The sequence below is a fragment of the Saimiri boliviensis genome, chromosome 3 (genome assembly GCF_048565385.1).
Source record: "Saimiri boliviensis isolate mSaiBol1 chromosome 3, mSaiBol1.pri, whole genome shotgun sequence".
NCBI classification, from domain to species: Eukaryota; Metazoa; Chordata; class Mammalia; order Primates; family Cebidae; genus Saimiri; species Saimiri boliviensis.
In genome coordinates, this window is record NC_133451.1 from 123,503,353 (window position 1) to 123,523,070 (window position 19,718).

At 40.9% G+C, this 19,718-nt stretch overlaps 1 protein-coding gene across 1 annotated transcript in view; it reads right to left on the reverse strand.

Annotated features, from left to right (window-relative positions):
* CPE (carboxypeptidase E) overlaps positions 1-19,718 on the reverse strand; it is a 136,110-nt gene that overhangs the window by 23,369 nt on the left and 93,023 nt on the right. Inside the window, exons 2-3 of the mRNA XM_074396760.1 lie at positions 12,136-12,332; positions 8,528-8,695 (exon numbers count right to left, since the gene is read on the reverse strand). Coding sequence (XP_074252861.1) covers positions 8,528-8,695; positions 12,136-12,332 — 365 coding nt within the window. The remainder of the gene's footprint in view (positions 1-8,527; positions 8,696-12,135; positions 12,333-19,718) is intronic.

The following is a 19,718-nucleotide window of genomic DNA, read 5'->3' on the forward strand; positions in this document are numbered from 1 at the left end:
CCTCATGACTTACCGTATACCTTTTGTCCCTGTTACGCTCAGGGTTAAGTTTTCCAGTGGCTTTTGAAGCACTTCGTCTGCCGGCATAGGGCCTCAGTGTGGCCCTTTAAGGATCTCACTTACTTGCTTCTTTTGAGATAGCACCCCTTTGAAAGGAGGGAAAATTCTTCCTTTGCCATTTGTGAGTTCTTACCTCAAGCCGCAAGTCCTCCAGAGGTTTCTACTTTATGTCAAGAGGGCAAACAAACATTGCCATATCACTAGGATATGCAGGATTTTCATGAGCCTTTATCTCACTTCCTCCCATAGCCTCCATTTCTCTAATCATTTCCATGCCCTTCTTAACATGCACCAAGACCTTCAAAGTCATATTTGAAGAGCGGGGGTAGTCCAGCCCCCTTGTGGCAGTTAGCTGAAAAACAGGCTTCTCATCTACTTAAAGAACATGGGAAAGAAATCTGAGAAAAGAGATAATCATTTTGTTGCTACAATCCTCTAAGCGAGAGTCACCATAAGGTCATGAAGACAAGGACATAGGCCAGCCCAAGGCTTCAGTCACAAAAGACCCATAGGACAGAGATGAAGGTTGGTTCCAGGCTAACAGATTACCATTAGAACAGAGATGCAGATAAGGTTAGGGGTACCCAATAAGAATGGTTGTTCCAGAGCCCCAAAGATGAACAGGGGGCCCACTCTTTACTCCAGCATCTCCTCTGTTCTCAAGTGGGTAATTGTGATGAGATGGGACCAAGGTTACGGGTACATGGTAAGACTGGATCATTCCAGAACACTAAGGATGAATGGGAGATGCCTATTACGGATAATAGGAAAGCAAGAGGCGATGCCTGTTTTCCTTTTTCCTTTTTTTTTTTTCTCCTCTGTTCCCTCTTTGCAGATGGGTAACCATGTCTCTGTACTACAGGACATGCCTCTCACATGCATCCCAAAACTGGGGGAAGTCTGACTTCCCCAAACCTTAAAACAAAGCAAACAAATAAACAAACAAAAATACTGTTGGGTCTAAAAATGAACAGGGAGAAAATGCAAAAGTCAGCCTTGGCACCCGGTGCCCTTATGCAGGAACTCCTCAAATCAGCCTCCTCAGCCTTTTATAACTGAGAGCAGAATAAGGAGGATAGAGCTAAGGAGAAGGAAAAAATGCAGAAACAAGAGGCACACTCAACTATTGGCTGCTTTATTAGCGATCCAGCCACCATTCAGGTTGCCCTAAGAATACTCCTTCAGGTAACTGCCATTGATGTGGGAAGCCAAGCCACTGGATGGCAAACTGCCCCAATGGGACAAATGAGAGGAAGCCTAGCAGAGCTTGCCCCCTCTGCCACAAGCTCAGCTACTGGAAATGGGATGCCCTGAGGGCCAAAGGGCTCTGGGACAGAATCCCAACCCCTAACGGCCTTGCGCTGAAGGGGCTCTCTGCTCTGGCTGGCTTCCAAATCAGACTTCGTCATCGACAAGACAAAGCCAAGAGAAAGTCCTGGAGGAGTGAAAGTGATCATTTTACTTGCCACCTCCAAGAGGTTACTGCCACCTCTTGGAGGTGGCAAGTAAAAGTATCAATTTCCCTTTGGGGTTTAAAAGCAGCCTAGTCTGTACTAATCTCCTTCTCTGAGCAACCTTTCTCCAAATTCTGCCAGGTAATTGGGGCAAATGGCACCTTCTCCCTCCAAAAGAAAAGATTCACACTCCTTTGGGCAAAAATATGCTTTCCAAGATGGGTGCCTGATTAATATTTACCCAACCTCTAAATTCCTCTTTCTCTCTAATAACTCTATTTCTCCTGGCAAGTTACCCAAATCTTTAACCAATAACTTTGACCTAGTCAGTCCTACCTCAGTGATATAGAAATAGCCCACACTTATTTAGACAATCCCCAGCAAAAATCTAACTGAGCAATCTCTTGAGGGGGGATAACTTCTACAGCATGCAGATAACCTCCTTCTTCTCTGCTCCCCCTTCACAATCCTCACACAGCAACAGGCAGTACAAACCTTAACTTCCTAACAAAAACAAAATGACTTTAATCTAATTCAAAGGTTATAAAGAGAAAGAGGTATTTTTGGTAAGGGAAGTTATAAAAAACAGAAGTTTTATATGATAAAGGATCTTGTATGGTAAATGCTTGTCCTAAAGTAAAATGACTGGTTGTTTAAAAAGAGAGATGTTTAGGACAAATTAGAAAGTCCAACCATGTCACAGATGGTCTGTTAGTTGTGAAAAGATTTGTGAAATGGAATTTATTTAAGAAAAAAAGTTATACAGTTTTAAAGGTTATTAGTCTACTAAATGCTTCACAAACTGCCACTCGGACTCTTAACTGTACAACTTCCTGCCTTTAAAGCTACATAAGCCGGGCGTGGTGGCTCACGCCTGTAATCTCAGCACTTTGGGAGGCCGAGGCAGGTGGATCACGAGATCAAGAGATCGAGACCATCCTGGTCAACATGGTGAAACCCTGTCTCTACTAAAAATACAAAAAATTAGCTGGGCATGGTGGCACGTGCCTGTAATCCCAGCAACTCAGGAGGCTGAGGCAGGAGAATCGCCTGAACCCAGGAGGCGGAAGTTGCGGTGAGCTGAGACCGTGCTATTGCACTCCAGCCTGGGTAACAAGAGCAAAAACTCCGTCTCAAAAAAAAAAAAAAAAAAAAAAAAAGCTACATAAGGCCTGGGGATATACCATGTTATATATAGTTGGCCATGACCCCTATATCTTGGAAAGAGTCAAACTTTATCTGCATTTCTGCCTGATATCCTAAGCTCCAAACCTAGTGTATAAACAGAATCACTTACTTAGCAAGTTTTTCACCAAAAGTAAAAGCATCTAAGAGTTAACAGTGTAACATGTTCTTGAGACTACTGGAAAAACAGTTTTACATGCAAGTCATGTAAGGAAAGTACAATGTGCTTTTAGTAAAAGATTAAAGAAGGCATGGAAATGTGGATTTTTTTTTTTTTTGCCTAGTTTAGAGAGTTAAAGGGTTTTTTTTTTTTATTAGATAGGATAAGGCTGAAGGTTTGAGCAAGTCGTGGAATGTTTGTGAAAGATTAATCATGTAAAAAATTCTGTGCATAATCATATTGGCTAAAGTTAAAGGAGTACTATTCAATTTTTACATAAATTGAAATGTACAACAGAGTTTTGTAAAGCACTGATCTGCTCTTCATAAGTGCATTATTTGTATGTGTTCCAAATTATGCAAAACTCCTATAATTCTGATATAACTTATCAGTAATAATTATAATTGTTATGCTATATAATTGTGTGCAACAGAGATAAAAAATTTTTTTCCCAACTCTGTCTTTGACTGTGGCTGCCCTAAGACTTTTTCTCATTCACAGACAATTACTGTCTTGTTTAAGTCCTCTTTAAAAGGTGGCTTTTATAATCAGCTATAAGAGTCTGACAGACACTCTTGAATGCAGGTTGCTGATAACTTTAAAGACTGTAACATTAGAATAGAGAAAGAGCTTTCAGGAATCTCATGGAGAGCTGAAATGTTCATGAATATCAGGCAGAACAGAAGTTAACTACATGGACTGAACTAAAAGAAGAGTAAAATAATTCTTTTACGAGTTTTTGCTTAAAACTATTAATGATCCTTTGTTTTTCAAAGTCAAGAAAACCTTCTTTGGAGTTATTTACAGCTTTTAAAACTAAGTACTCTTGTAAACAAAATTTGGACGATATTTCTCTCAACCTGATTTCTCCAGAATTTGTAAACTATTTGTGAGTATTCTTAACTTATGGCAACATAGTTATTTGCGTTAAGTGCAGTAATAATCTGTTTTCTTTTGCAACAGGGCACAATTGGAGAAACTGGTTATTTTACCAAGGGTTTGACTGGAATGGCATTCTTTCCATTAAAGAATCAATTTGACTTGTAGAGCCAATAAAAACCCCTTGGGAAAACTGTCCTCATACCTTGTCTACACAGTCCCTGTACAGGGTTCCTGACCCATGGGGAGTAAAGAATGTCACTTTCTGACAGGCCTAGGAGCCCCAGGTTATCTTGGGACCTCCAGAGGAAAGGAATTTACCCAACTCATAAAGGTATTTGATGGCACAAACCCATGGCTGGATTCAAGGCATTTTAAAAGTCTTATCTGAGATTCTTTATGGAATGAAGTTTCATCAAAGCCAATTTTAAAAAGAGGCCTATATGGCAAATAATTATTCTTGCTGTGCTTTATGCAAATAATCAGGCCAAGTATAATAGGACTAAAGCTTATTTTGCAAATAAATCAGTCCTATCATGATTTGTTTTTAATAAAAATGAGGAATGGAGAGAGAAAAGCTATGTTTCAAGAACATACTAGTGGCCGGGCACGGTGGCTCAAGCCTGTAATCCCAGCACTTTGGGAGGCTGAGGCAGGTGGATCACAAGGTCAAGAGATCGAGACCATCCTGGTCAACATGGTGAAACCCCGTCTCTACTAAAAATACAAAACATTAGCTGGGCATGGTGGTGCGTGCCTGTAATCCCAGCTACTCAGGAGGTTGAGGCAGAAGAATTGCCTGAACCCAGGAGGCGGGGGTTGCGGTGAGCCAAGATCACGCCATTGCACTCATCCTGGGTAACAAGAGTGAAACTCCATCTCAAAAAAAAAAAAAAAAAGAACATACTAGATTACAATTCAATAACTTTATATTCTATTCTGTTCTTATCACTTGTTTTTGAGTTTTTGTCTACAATTTAGAATAACTCTGTTTATTCCTGTTTGTTTTTGAGTTTTTGTCTGCAATTTAGACTAACCCTGTTTATTCCTGTAACCCAACCAGTGATCTCTGGCAGCAGCTCAAAAGAAACAAAAGGAATGGGTAATGTAAAAATCTGGATCAATATTCAAATTCTTGGAACATATTGGAATTGGCTGGCAACCCCATCCACCTAAGTCTTAACAGGCATGAGGATAGCCACCAGTTACCTGAGTATATTGGCAGCCTTGGGATTTTTGGGGGGCTGTCCTCACCCTCTTATTTCATTTTGACATTCTTCTAAATATAATAAATGAATTTGTCTCCTCTTGCCTTCAGGCCATCAAGCTCCAGATGATCTTCAGTGAGAGATACCATCCTCTCAGTATTCAAGAGTCACCCTTCTGCACAGGACTCTTAGACTTACCATCAACGACACATGACAGAGGCAAAATCCCACACTTGTCTCCAGTAGGCCTGACTGGATACTGTTTTCAACCAACCCATGGAACCATCCTACCCTGACAGCTAGCAAGAGGTGATAACCCAGAGAACCACCACCACCACCCCTCTGTCAGCAGGAAGCAGTAACAGAAGAATTACCTTTATCAATTTTCCCCAAAGAATTGAGGTCTTGGACTCTTGAGAGGGGAAATGTTATGGTAGGTAGCCAGTCAGACATAAGCAGGGCAAGAGAAGGCCCTCCAACCACCAGGAATGTCAGGCAATCTTCAGGTGATGGTCAGGCGGTTGCTAAACTGCCTCTCTAACATAATCACTGGTTGCAGCAGGTGCCAGGGAAAGACACCCTCCCAATAAATAGAAAGGTCTAAAACTGGTGATCAGCTTCCTGATAAGATTGCAGGAATTGGGCAAGTGGGCTCAAGCATACTAAGAGGCAAAATGGCAGGGATTAACTGATATGTGACTTTGTAGGAACAGCAAACTCAAGTGAGCATGCATACAACTTCAGTAAACACACTGTGAATACAGTGCCTCCCAAGTGCCACTGTGCATGTGGACAGCCCACCCCAAGGGAATAATCAGGGGAAAAGAGACACAAGCTCCCTCGGAAGCATGCCAATCTATAAAACCCCAAGTCAAAGGTCAAACAGTGCTCTTGATCTCTCAAGTTGCCTGCCTGGCCCTCTTCCAAGTGTACTTCCTTTCATTCATGTTCTAAACTTTTTAATAGACTTTCACTCCTGCTGTAAAGCTTGCTTCAGTCTCTCACTCTGCCTTATGCCTCTTGGTCAAATTCTTTCTTCTGTGGAGGGAAGAATTGAGGTTGCTGCAGACTTGTATGGATTTGCCACTGATAACAAGACCAGCAACCACCTGTAGACTCACCCCATGTTTCTAGAATGAATCCTATATATAGGCAAGAGAGTTTTTTGTTTGCTTGGTTTTTTTTTTTTTTTTTTAGACAGAGTCTTGCTCTGTCACCAGGCTGGAGGGCAGTGTCCTGATCTCTACTCACTGCAACCTCTGCCTCCCAGACTCAAGCGATTCTCTTGCCTCAGCCTCCTGAGTAGCTGGGACTACAGGTGCACACCACCACGCCTGGTTAATTTTTGTATTTTTAGTAGAGATGGAGTTTCACCATATTAGCCAGGCTGGTCTCGAACTCCTGACCTCGTGATCCACGCACCTCAGCCTCACAGAGTGCTGGGATTACAGGCATGGGCCACCACACCCAGCCCACAGGAAAGTTTTTAAAAATTTAGACCAATAATCTAAGACTCCCTGTCTCCTGGATCCTTTATTCAGCATCCCAACCCCATGATGAACACCTGTCTGGATCCCTGGCTGCTGACTTGCAGTGGCTCTCTTTTTCAGATATTGTGATTTGCTGCTGAGCTTGAATGAGTTTATTCATAAAAAGCCCTCAGCTTACTGTGGGCATACTCAAACATTAATCGTAATTCCTACAATCAAGGGATCAAAATCTAGAATCAAAGAGGAAAAAAGCTATACAAACAAATAACATAAATAAAGCTGGATATAACAATAAGCCCATTCTGGAAGCAGAGATGAAGAACATATATTAAAAAAAAATCTGTCTTGAAAAGTAGAGGATGACTTCACAGAGGGAGTGGCATGGAAGGAAAGAGAAGAGAGTTCTAGACAGTTAGAGCATCAACTCATCTGAAGACATAAATTTGTTAGAAAATGGTATGTTTGGGAGCACAAAGGAGTTGGTATGATTGGAGTCTACAGGGCATCAAAGCCAGGTTAAGGAATAAACCAGCTGGCAGCTTCCAGGGCCCAAGGGACACTGGAATGACCCTGAAACTAGAATAAAATGGAGAAATTGTACTTTGTGAGCTCTCATTTAGGAAAGATACTAGACGTAGTGGACACACAAGAGCAGAAATGGCCAGAACAATAGAGAAGGAACAGAGGGATTCTAACATCAGTTCTTCACCTTTCCTCCAAGATGGGCTCAATTTCTCCTCCAAGTAATTGTCGACAATATTGGTTCAAAGATGCACCAAATGTTTAGTGGACATGTAAATGTGTCTACCTAGCCCTGAGCTACACAACAGAGTGTACCAAAAAATTACAACGAACTGGTAATAGAAGTTCCAGGTCCTGGCCTCAAGTACTTTATATGTATTAACTTATTCAAACCTTAGCCCATGAGGTAGATATTATCACTTCCATATGACAGATAAAGAAGCTGAAACACAGAGAGGTCAAATAACTTTACAAAGTTCACACAGCAAATATGAAGCCATGATTTACACAAAGGTAAATCTCTACCTTTAGAGTCTCCGTGCTTAATCATCACACTGAATTTTCACTTTACCCTCTGGACAGCGGACAGCTGGTAAGGTTTTTTAAGCAAACAGGCAATAATTTGTGTGTGAAGATCACGCGCAGATTGAGAATTTGTGAAGATAGAGTTGGGAGAATCTGGACATGAAACACAAATAGGAGGCCACTGCACCAGTCACAGCAGGAAACCATGGGGGCTTGAGCTGAGGCAGGGGAACGAGTTTGCAGAGGAAAGGAAATGGAAGAGGTATCCGAGAGCTCAAATCACTGAAAGGTGGTAACTGGTGAGCACTGACAGAGATGGAAAAATCAAAAGCTTTCATGATTGGAATAAATGAAAGAATAGTGGCTCTAAGGGAAAATATTTGTTTCTAGACAACCTGAGCTTGAGGTCTTGAGTTTCCCCAGTTAAAAGGACCCAAGATAGCTAGTAAAACAGAGAAATAAAGCTGTGTGGAAGGTCTGGAGTTAGAGGTATGGATCTGGGAGACCTTGTGTAACAGAAGATTCTGAAAGTACAGGTAAGGAGGGAAGCCCAGGGAAGCTCTCCAGGTATCAGGTGAGATCCCGAAGAGGGCCAGCATTTAAGCCCAGGTAGAAGAAACTGGGGGAAAAAAAACAAGTAGTAATTTGAAAGGCAATAGAAGAGGTAGGAAAAAGTAGAGTTTTGTAAAGCAAAGGAGGAGAAAGTTCTGGAAAAGAGAAAAAGGGCAACAGTGTAAATTCAGCAGGAGGAGCAGATCAGATGAGCTAATAAAGGGTCTCTGAGAAGGCCATGGTGACTTTCTACGAAATCTACAACTAGGTTTCTCCCTGTATCTGCACCTCCAATCCTCTCCACCTCCAGCCCAATTCTAGGGCAGGACTAATTTCACTGCACCAGCCCTTCCAGCCTTGACTTTCAAAGCTGGGGTTTACCAACCCATATGAGCTGTGCTGTTACTCCTCTGTCCTTCATGATAATGAAGATATTGGAACATATTTCCTTAGGCTAGAGATGAACCCAAGAAGACTATCCATGGTCTCTACCTTTGTATTTTGATCCACAATTTTCTTCATATTTTTCAACAGATGATTATTTGGACCACCTTCTTTCTCATTCACGTACACTATCCTATCCAGGTCTGGAAAGTTCCGGTTCAGATCTATTCCCTGGGCATTGCTTCGACCCACAAACCAGTCCTTGAGCTCACCAGGCTAAAAAAAAAAAAAAAAAAAAAAAAAAAAAAAAAAAAAAAAAATCAAAGAGAAAAATAATCAGTTGCTTATTATTATTGTCACTTTCTATTTAAGGTCTCTATCAATGTTCTTAAAAATAACATACTAACATGATTTATTTCAACAATGCCCTCACATAACAGCATTTTTACTACTGTACTCATATAAACATGAAAGCATCAGATTTAAAGTACAGTCATGAGCTGCATAATAACATTTCTGACCACAACTGACAGACTATACAACAGTGATCCCATAAGATTACAACAGAGGTGAAAAATTCCTGTTGCCTAGTGACAGCTTGATGGTCCTGACCCTGTGTAGGCCTAGGCTAACACGTATGTTTGTGTCTTAGTTGATTTCTTTTTTTTTTTTTTCCTAAGAGACATGGTCTTACTCTGTTGCCCAGGCTGGGGTACAGTGGCATAATCACAGCTGACTGTAAGCTCAAACTCTTGGGCTCAAGTGATCCTCTCTCCTTGGCCTCCCAAAGTACTAGGACAACCATGGTTGCCTAAATCTTTTATTTTTTTGATTTTGGTAAAGACAAGATCTCCCTATGTTGCTCAGGCTGGTCTCAACCTCCTAGCCTCAAGCAATTCTCTCCTCTGGGCCTCCCAAAGCACTGGGATTACAGATACGAGCCACTGCACAGAGCCTATGTCTTATTTTTAACAAAACAGTTCAAAAACCAAGAGACCACTGAAACCTTTAAAAATAGAAAAAAGCGGGCCGGGTGCAGTGGCTCAAGCCTGTAATCCCAGCACTTTGGGAGGCCGAGGTGGGTGGATCACGAGGTCAAGAGATCGAGACCATCCTGGTCAACATGGTGAAACCCCGTCTCTACTAAAAATACAAAAAAATAGCTGGGCATGGTGGTGCGTGGCTATAATCCCAGCTACTCAGGAGGCAGAGGCAGGAGAATTGCCTGAACCCAGGAGGCGGAGGTTGCGGTGAGCCGAGATCGTGCCATTGCACTCCAGCCTGGGTAACAAGAGCGAAACTCCGTCTCAAAAAAAAAAAAAAAATAGAAAAAAGCTTGTAAAATCAGGATATAAAGACAAAAGATTTTTGGACAGCTGTACAATGTATTATGTGTTTCAATCTAAGTGTTACTTAAAAAGAGTCAAAACAAGAGTAAAAACTTTTTTAAAGTTTAAAAGCTCATAAAGTAAAATCATTACAGTAACGTAAGGTTAGTTTATTATTGAAGAAAGAAAAATATTTTTTAGACATTTAGTGTAGACTGAGTGCACAGTGTTTATAAATTCTATATTAGTGTACAGTAATGTCCTAGGCCTTCACATTCACTCACCACTCGCTCACTGACTCACCCAGAGCAACTCCCATGCCTCCATTTATTGTAAGAGCCCTATCCAAGGATACTGTTTTATCTTTCATGCTATTTTCACTGAATCTTTTCTATGTTTAGATACACAAATAGTTACTAGTGTGTTACGATTGCCTACAGTGTTCAGTACGTTAACATGCTATACAGACTTGTAGCCTAGGAGCAATAGGCTATACCATGTAACTTAGGTGTGTAACAAGCTACACCACGCAGGTTTATGTAGGTGCACTCTAGGATGTTCACACAATGACAAAATCACCTAACATTCCATGTCTCAGAATGCTTCCCCATTACATTTTTTTTTTTTTTTAAGATGGAGTTTCACTTTTCTTGCCCAGGTTGGAGTGCAATGGTGTAATCTCAGCTCACTGCGACCTCCGCCCCCCAGGTACAAGTGATTCACCTGCCTCAGCCTCCTGAGTAGCTGGGATTACAGGCACCTGACACCACACTGGGATAATTTTTTTCATAATTTTAGTAGAAACAGTGTTTCACCATGCTGGCCAGGCTGGTCTTGAACTCCTGACCTTAGGTGATCCACCCACCTCAGCCTCCCAAAGTGCTGGGATTACAGGTGTGAGCATGCTTCCCCATTATTAAGTGAGGCATGACTGTACTTGGTTGTAGGTATCTTGAAAATATGCTCAATAAATAATATTTTAAAGGTTAACAATAATACTTAAGAGATATTTATCATCAAATTGCACAATCAATATATATTCACTAGTAATAAATGACCTATTTCAAAGTACATAATTCTATAATTAGATTTAAGTAAAATATTCATTGCCTCTGTAAATCACAGCAACCTATTTTTTAAATATTCAGAAGAATAAATACTTAAAGATTAGAAGATGAAAATGAATTTACCATGCTTTATAGACTAATAACATGTCCCCCTCTTACGGTCTTCATGAAAAAATATGAGTCTAGAACAAAAGTTCTAGGGTTATATGATTTAAGGAATTTCTAATTTAAACTCTTCATTTAACTAATGGTGCAATCTGGAAAATTAAAAGATTTCCAAGATATTTGTTTTATTTTATAACGTGTTTTTCTTGTTTTACTGTTAAATTATATCACATGATATAGACATACTTCCCACATTTTTTGAGTCATGGAAGCTTAGATACCCTAGACTGTGAGGGATAAAAATCAACAAGACAGAAAAGAGCAATGATAATCTGTTGCCCATGTGCCTTAAAGTTCTGAATATTACCTTAAATATTAAATAATTTAATTTACATATTACTAGAATTTTTCTCTAATAACTTTAGAAATCATATCAACTTTATATTTATTTACAGAAATTCTCTGGGTTTCTTAAATGTCAAACTATATCACTGGATCTTTTTAACTGTAGATAAACATACTAAATATTAATTTGAATGTGTTCCCATAGACTAAGAAAATTATTTTAAACTAGAAAACAACAAATATAATGTTTCCCGCCCTTGCCCAATAAAATAGGAACACACACCATATATCTTCCCTTAAAAAGGCATCACTTCCCAGCTTATCTAACAGCAAGAATATATTAAATTATTTTTAGTTAAGAGGTAGGGTTTTTGCTTGTTTTTTTAACTTTACTCAGCATATGTAAAAACCAAGAAAAACATCAGTAAAACATTGTTCTGGCCAAAAGTGTTTCTTCCCTGAGTTCAGTAGAGGGCGCCGTGACACTGGCTCACCCAGATACACTCATGGCGTTACTCTTCAACAAACAGCAGTAGGTATTTTTCGTATTTGTAGATTTTTAAAAAGAAAACTTACCTAGTCACAAAAATGGATGAATAATTTATCGAAAAACATAAAACAAAACACTATTAGAACATCAACTTCTTAACACAAGTTCTCATTCCCAGTCTTTGCTAGAGAAACTCGCCCATCAGCCCTTTCATTCTGTATTGTTTTCTTACCAGTCAGTTGAATAATGAATGCATCGCTTACGCACTCCATTGCACCATCTGTACGCTTTGTCAGAGGGCATAATTTTTAGATAAACGTGTATGTACAAACATACAGAAAATGAAGAAAGCACACCTGATCTGAGCTGCCTGGCACTCACCTGAGATGCTGCCTTCTCAAAGCCATCTGGGTTCAGGGAAGGCATGATGTGAATGCGGGTACTGTGGATCAGGTTGACAATGGTCTCGTTACCCTTCTGGTATTCATTGCATAGGTACTGGGCCAAGAAAATGAGCAGTTCTCGTCCAACAGCCTCATTCCCATGCATATTTCCAATGTATTTAAATTCCGGCTCACCTGAAAGATCAACAGTAGATAGTATGAAGATGTTTTCTGTGACGTACAGTGCCAAATATATTGTATACCTACAAATGTATTATGAATACCTCATGGTTTCTTTTTCCTCCAGCAGTGATGTTTTTAAAAAAAAAATCTACCTTAGACATTAAAATATCCCTTCTATCCTTCTATTCCTCACTTCCCAGCTACCCACCCATGATGGACTGAATTGTATTCACCCAAAATTTATACGTTGAAGGCCTAAAATCCAATATGACTGTATTAAGGAGGTAATTAAGGTTACATTAAGTTGTAAGGGTGGAGCTCTAATTCAACAGGACTGTTGTCTTTATAAAGAGATGAAGAGATACCAGAGCCATCTTTCTCCTCTGCACAGAGAAAAGACCGTGAGAGAACACAGTGAGAAGGCTGCCACCTGTAAGCCAGGAAGAGAGGCCTCACCAGAAACCAACCTTGCTGGCACCTTGATCTTGAACTTCTAGCCTCCAGGACTGTGAGAAAACAAATTTCTATTGTTTAAGCCAGCCAGTCTGTGGGTATTTTGCCATGGCACTCTGACAAAACTAATACACCATTTTACCCACAGTAACTCATAATAATAATACACTATGTGCCTCCTATTAAACACTGTGCTTTGCATGTTTTTGTATTTAATCCTGACCAAACAGCTATCAATAAATATTATCCAACTTCATTTTGCAGATGAACAAACTGAAGTTCAGGCTGCTTAAGAAGACTGTCCATAGTCATATGGCCTGTGAAGCCAGGATTCAAATGCTGGTCTTCTGGTTTACTTAAAAGTCTATGTTGCCGGGCGCGGTGGCTCAAGCCTGTAATCCCAGCACTTTGGGAGGCCGAGGCGGGTGGATCACAAGGTCGAGAGATCAAGACCAACCTGGTCAACATGGTGAAACCCCGTCTCTACTACAAATACAAAAAAAAATTAGCTGGGCATGGTGGTGCGTGCCTGTAATCCCAGCTACTCAGGAGGCTGAGGCAGGAGAATTGCCTGAACCCAGGAGGCGGAGGTTGCGGTGAGCCGAGATTGCGCCATTGCACTCCAGCCTGGGTAACAAGAGCGAAACTCCGTCTCAAAAAAAAAAAAAAAAAAGTCTATATTTTTGTTTTTTGTTTATCATAGTGATTAAGAGGAGCCAGACTGCATGGGTTCAAATCCTAGCACCAATTCTTACTGTCTGGGCTTGGGCAAGTTACTTCAGTTCTCTGTGGCTTTGTTTCTCCATCTAAAAAAATAGAGATAACAATAGTTTCTAGCCCATAAGGAAGGTTACTATAGGAACAAAATAAAATAATGAATGTAAATGCTTAGAACGGTGGCTGGCAAATATCCAGTGCTATGTGTTTCCCATAATTATCTTTAATATTATTATTACATCACATTAGCTTGTCATTGTGAAGTTCCTTGCCATACACGATCTAATTTTCTCTTCACAATGGCCCACTAAAATGCGTAAGGCATAAATTTTTTATTCTCCTTATGGTATAAATGCAGTCCAAAGAGGATATATTCTGCTGAAGGGCTCAGACTACTAACAAAAGTCACTGTTGCCCATTTGTGAGACTCTCCTTGCCTTTTAGGAGTAATGAAATTGCAGAATGTAGCAGCAAAGTGATCTTAATTAACCCTGCTGTTCTGCTTGTTTCAGCTGGATCCATCCCATGGGCCCAATTTCGGCAGTAGAAAGGATTCTCCCATTTACAAAACCACTAACACTGCTGGTTCCTGGTATAAGAAAGGAAGTTGGAATTATTTTTCTCCTGGAAATATGTTAACTAAACATTCTTTGCAGGAGATTCCTGAGTGGCTGATTTAAGTGACTATTCACCCCAGAAAACTATGTCCTTGTGGTGACCTCTCAGCCTGAGCTTATGCTAATCTTAATCTAAGGATCAGGTGGGAGCAGGATCAGGGCTATTTATACCCCCCCACCCCCCGCCTCGGTTTTCACTTTGAGGGAGAGTTGCTAATAAAACTATCCTTAGGGACTGGCCCAGAAAGTATGAGAAGAGATGAGGAGGTGTGAGAAGGGATCTCTCTTGACTTCTGATTTCAAAGGTCATAATAACCTTCTTTCTTTCTGTAAACTCATGCAGTTTATACCTTCATTTACTGGGTGTATTCATTTGATTGAGGCACAGGAGAAACTGCAGCAGCCCACTAGAGAGAGTGAACAAGTAGCCAGGGGAAGATTAGAAGCCGGCTTCACAAGGTTTTTTGAGAAGATTGCATGGTCTTGCTCTCTTCCCCAACACAACTTCGAAGCTCCACATCACTCAGTAAAGCTGGGCCCACCACCCCTAATTACACTGAAAATTTTTATGACTTATCAGGGTTTAAATCTTTTTTTTAATCACTTGAAGAAACAACAAACCCTTAGTCGCTAAGCCAACTTTGCCTCAGGTTGTCTGGTTTAGCTAGCACAGTGTATTTTGTATTCAAGTTTGAATGCTTTGGGATAGAGCATGCTTCCCCACCCCCACTCCCCGAATTCTGCCGCAGGCTCCACCATTCCCTATTGCTGCTTTACTCATTTATGTTTGCAACTCCTGATTTTCAGACTCAGAACATGTACGACATCGTTTCTCTCCAAATCTGCAGATTGCTCTCAGGCAAAATCTCCCCCAATAAATAATGACAATAACAATGCTTTAGGTTGAAGTGAAGACAGGACCACAAAGGTCATTATACTGAAGATATGAAAAGTATGGGGGAAAAAATGCAAGCCACAGATGACAGCAAAAGAAAAGGCAAGTGTATCTCTAACTCCTTCTGTCCTCATGAATAGATTAGATCACTATATAATGTTATCACCAGAATACAGAAGAGCAATGTTCTTTTAAGCCAACTGATATGACTTGTGAGATGGGGAAGAGCCGCATTGTTTAAATACAGCCTTTCTTGGACATACATGTGAATCCCAGGGTCAGACACTATGTCAGATGCAAAAGCAAATATGTCAGCATTCCTAAACTGAAGGAATGTAGAGTCTGGAAGAAGACTCAGACATGCAATGGATGATGTTCAGGAGTGAGGCAGCAGTGAAGGAATGTTGGATCTATAACTAAACTACTTCGAGGTTCCAAACTGGGATATTCCCTCCAACCCTCTGGCCTCTCTCTGGCTCTTTTCCCTCCCAAAGCCACAATTTTCTTTTTAAAACACAACCCTCCTCAGGTCACGTCCACCTAAGAACCCATCAGTAACTTCCCCTTTGCTTTCATGATAAAGACCAAAATTCTCTACATGATCTTTAACCTCCACGTGGTTTGGCCTGGTGCTTCTCGCCTCCTGAGGCACAGCCGTTCCCTCCTGTGTTTCAGCCATGCTTCCTTCAGCCACGGGGCTTGTGCCTATAATGCTCTCTACTTCACCATTCACACATTGTATCTGCTCATCCTTCTCAGTGTGACTAAATACAGCTTCCTCGAAGTATCTTCAGTCTAGGTCCAGTTCCTTTGTTATTTTTATTTTCTTTTTTTTTTTTAATTTTTATTTACTTTTTTTGGGGGGGGGAGGGCAGAGGCTCACTCTGTCACCCAGTCTAGAGTGCAGTGGCACAATCATGGCTCACTGCAGCCTCAACCTCCTGGGCTCAGGCAATCCTCCCACATCAGCCTCCTGAGTAGCTAGGACTGTGGGTGCGCACCACCACGTCCATCTAATTTTTTTGTAGAGGTGAGGTTTTGTCATGTTGCCCAGGCTGGATTTGTTATTATTACTATGTCAGTTTGAAAATATACATTTATAAATGTAGTTGTTTGATTAACCCCTCTCTCACTCAGGCTGTAAGGTCTATTAGTCCTGGGATGGGATCTATTTTTGCTCAATACTGTGTCACCTGTGCCCCCACATAGAGTCTGGAACATAGTAGAGGCATGATAAATATCAATTCAATAAGTTTTTGAGCAAATGAGTAAACGAATGGCCTTGCTTTTCAATCCCATCCTTGCCGCAGCATGGCTGAGAGTAGTGCTTGCCTTTGAGACAGACGTGCAGCTGCAGACGCTTGAAACCCCTTCTGGAATTATAAAGGGAATAAAGGAGTGAAGGGGGATTGAGGCAGCTTCAAGGAGGCTGCACCCCAGGTGGAATATCAGGAGGTCTCAATGGCTCATTGCTCTATCCAGCAACCCCAGGTAGGATTGGAAACCTTCTTTGGGAAGGAAGGTAGCAGTATTGTGAACAGCTGATTTCCCAAATCTCCAGGGTCACAACAAAACCTCTCCAGGCCAGCAGCTCCCCGAAGCTATTTTTATTTGTTAAGCCTTAACAACAGATTCTGAAGAAACTCTGCCTTCAGAATCCTTAGTACAGAAATAGCAATAAAATTGAAGACTTTAGATTTTGAATGGCCCTCTCTGAGTCAATGCATTCTTTACCTTACACTTTTTTTTTTCAGCAAAGCAGTGACAGCTTTTCATCATCAATTTTCCTTTCTGCATAAATGGATGACGTTTGCCTTCCTGTTTATGGTGTTTACATAGAAAGAACAAGCCCCAGGTTTAACAGGTTGCAGCTGCCAGGTACGGGGATCCGGCTGGTAATGTACACGTTCCTGTGCGTTAGCTCATCTCTCTCCTAGCAACAGGGCAAAGGCAGCGTGAAGCACTGCCCTCAGGACACTGGGGATATTTTTACATTCATCTTATTTTCTTCACTAATTTATTTTCCTTTTTACACACACAGTAATCCTGAGTTCCTGATCTTGCAATTGAGGAATCATCATATTTGCACAGGTTTGCACTTTATAGACTCAGCAAGCACCTTTTCCCTATTGCATGTAATTTTCCCACAATTTCATGTAAAAATGAGCCTTCCAGTTACTTCACATGGCACGCGATCATCAGTCAAGCCATTATTAAAAGACGATCATTTTATAAACCAAATAACCCAGCCTGGCTGAGCCAAGTTTCTATCTTTTTCCATCTATATCACAGAACAACTAATGTACCTGGTTGGATTTGCATTCTCGTCAGAATAAGATAAGAATAAATTCTAGCCAGGCGCGGTGGCTCAAGCCTGTAATCCCAGCACTTTGGGAGGCCGAGGCGGGCGGATCACGAGGTCAAGAGATCGAGACCATCCCGGTCAACATAGTGAAACCCCGTCTCTACTAAAAATACAAAAGTTAGCTGGGCATGGTGGCGCGTGCCTGTAATCCCAGCTACTCAGGAGGCTGAGGCAGGAGAATTGCCTGAACCCAGGGGGCAGAGGTTGCGGTGAGCCGAGATGGCGGCCATTGCACTCCAGCCTGGGTAACAAAAGCGAAACTCCGTCTCAGAAAAAAAAAAAAAAAAAAAAGAATAAATTCTAAGCTTTCTAAATATCCACAGTCTTAATTAAGGCAAAAATAGCTGCATAAATCCGAACCAGAGCAGAAAAATGATTTTAAGTCCAGACTTGTAACTCTTATTTTGCCCTAATTTGTAGTAATATGATTTGAAATAACTAAATCAGTAAAAAGCAGCTTTAAAGAAGTTCCTTGCCTCAAAAATAAAATATTACTCTATTACACTCCAGAAACCCACATCCATGTGGGTGAAATTTGAAAATGGAGGCAAGTTAGCAACATTCCCAAATGGTAAAAGAAATTTATGCCTTAAAGTGACCAGAGAGGCCGGGCGCGGTGGCTCAAGCCTATAATCCCAGCACTTTGAGAGTCCGAGGCGGGTGGATCACGAGGTCAAGAGATCGAGACCATCCTGGTCAACATGGTGAAACCCTGTCTCTACTAAAAATACAAAAAATTAGCTGGGCATGGTGGCACGTGCCTGTAATCCCAGCTACTCAGGAGGCTGAGGCAGGAGAATTGCCTGAACCCAGGAGGCGGAGGTTGTGGTGAGCCGAGATCGTGCCATTGCACTCCAGCCTGAGTAACAAGAGCGAAACTCCGTCTCAAAAATAAATAAATAAATAAATAAATAAATAAATAAATAAAGTGACCAGAGAGCACTAAAGCAGAAGTCCACAGGTCAGTAGGGTAGGCATGAGAGAAATCGAGGCTGGCGCAGTGGCTCACGCCTGTAATCCCAGCACTTTGGGAGGCCAAGGTGGGTGGATCACCTGAGGTCAGGTGTTCGAGACCAGCCTGGCTAACATAGTGAAACCCTGTTTCTACTAAAAAATACAAAAAATCAGCTGGGCATGGTGGTGCGTGCCTGTAGCACCTGGAATCCCAGCTACTTGGGAGGCTGAGGCAGGAAAATCACTTGAACCCAGGAGGCGGAGGTTGCAGTGAGCTGTGATTGTGCCATTGCACTCCAGCTTGGGCAACAAGAGCGAAACTCTGTCTCAAAATAAAAGAGAAATGGAGGCGGGGTGGAAGAAAGGAAGGAAGGAAGGAGGGAGGAAAGAAGGGAAGACAGGAAGGAAGAGAGGAAGAAAGAAAGGGATCAAATAAAAAGACAAAAGTCAAAAATAATATTGTCTTCCATTCCCATGAAAAGAAAATTTACTTCCACTCTGTTATTTGGCCCCATGATCAATCTATCTAACTATCTAGTATTTTCTTCTCTTTTTGGAAATAACAGACAGGCTGATCACTAGGTACAGTAATTGAAGAGATAATTTGAAGACTACTTTCAAATCTTAGAGCCAATTATACGGTGGCCTTCATATAGGAAGAAAACAGCAGAGGGAAAATATCCAACGGGAAATGAAATAACAAATGTGAATGTGGGTTGTAAATTGTGAAATTCTATGTAAGAAGTGGAGCATCATTATTTAGAAGAAAAAAAAAGTAGGTTAAGGGTATTTTAAGAAGGAACTTGATTATAGTAACAGAATTCTCTCATCTTTTATCCTGAAAATAGAGAAGAAACTCACACTGGGATGAATCTATTCTTTCTCCAACATCAAATTTTTTTCCAAATATAGGTCCACTAATTCATTTGGAAGTTATATATTTAACTCACTGATTACATATTTCTTAGAGCTGGTGACAATTTGAAAATATGTGTTCTAGGTACATGTAATAAACATAATGCTGAATAACAATAGTGTAATATCCACAGAAAAAAACCATTTTTCAAAGATAACATGATAAAATGTGCACATAAGCAGTGATTTTGAAAAACAGACAAATGGTTATATAAGCCTCACAATCACTGCACTGATTTGATTTACAAACTGCTACGCAAGCAACGTGGAAACATCTTTGGAACAGATGGGCCTTTTCATCAATGATCCTTCCTCAGTGGTAAAGCTGGGGTTAAAACATTAGTGCTACTTATTGCTTCCCCTTGTTTGACATTCTAACCTATTATAGCCCGTAAATCATTCTTGCAGAAACTGAACCCTGCAAGTTTCCTGGACCTCATCAATAAGAACATCGTTAATTGGCTCATGTTTTGGCACATTTT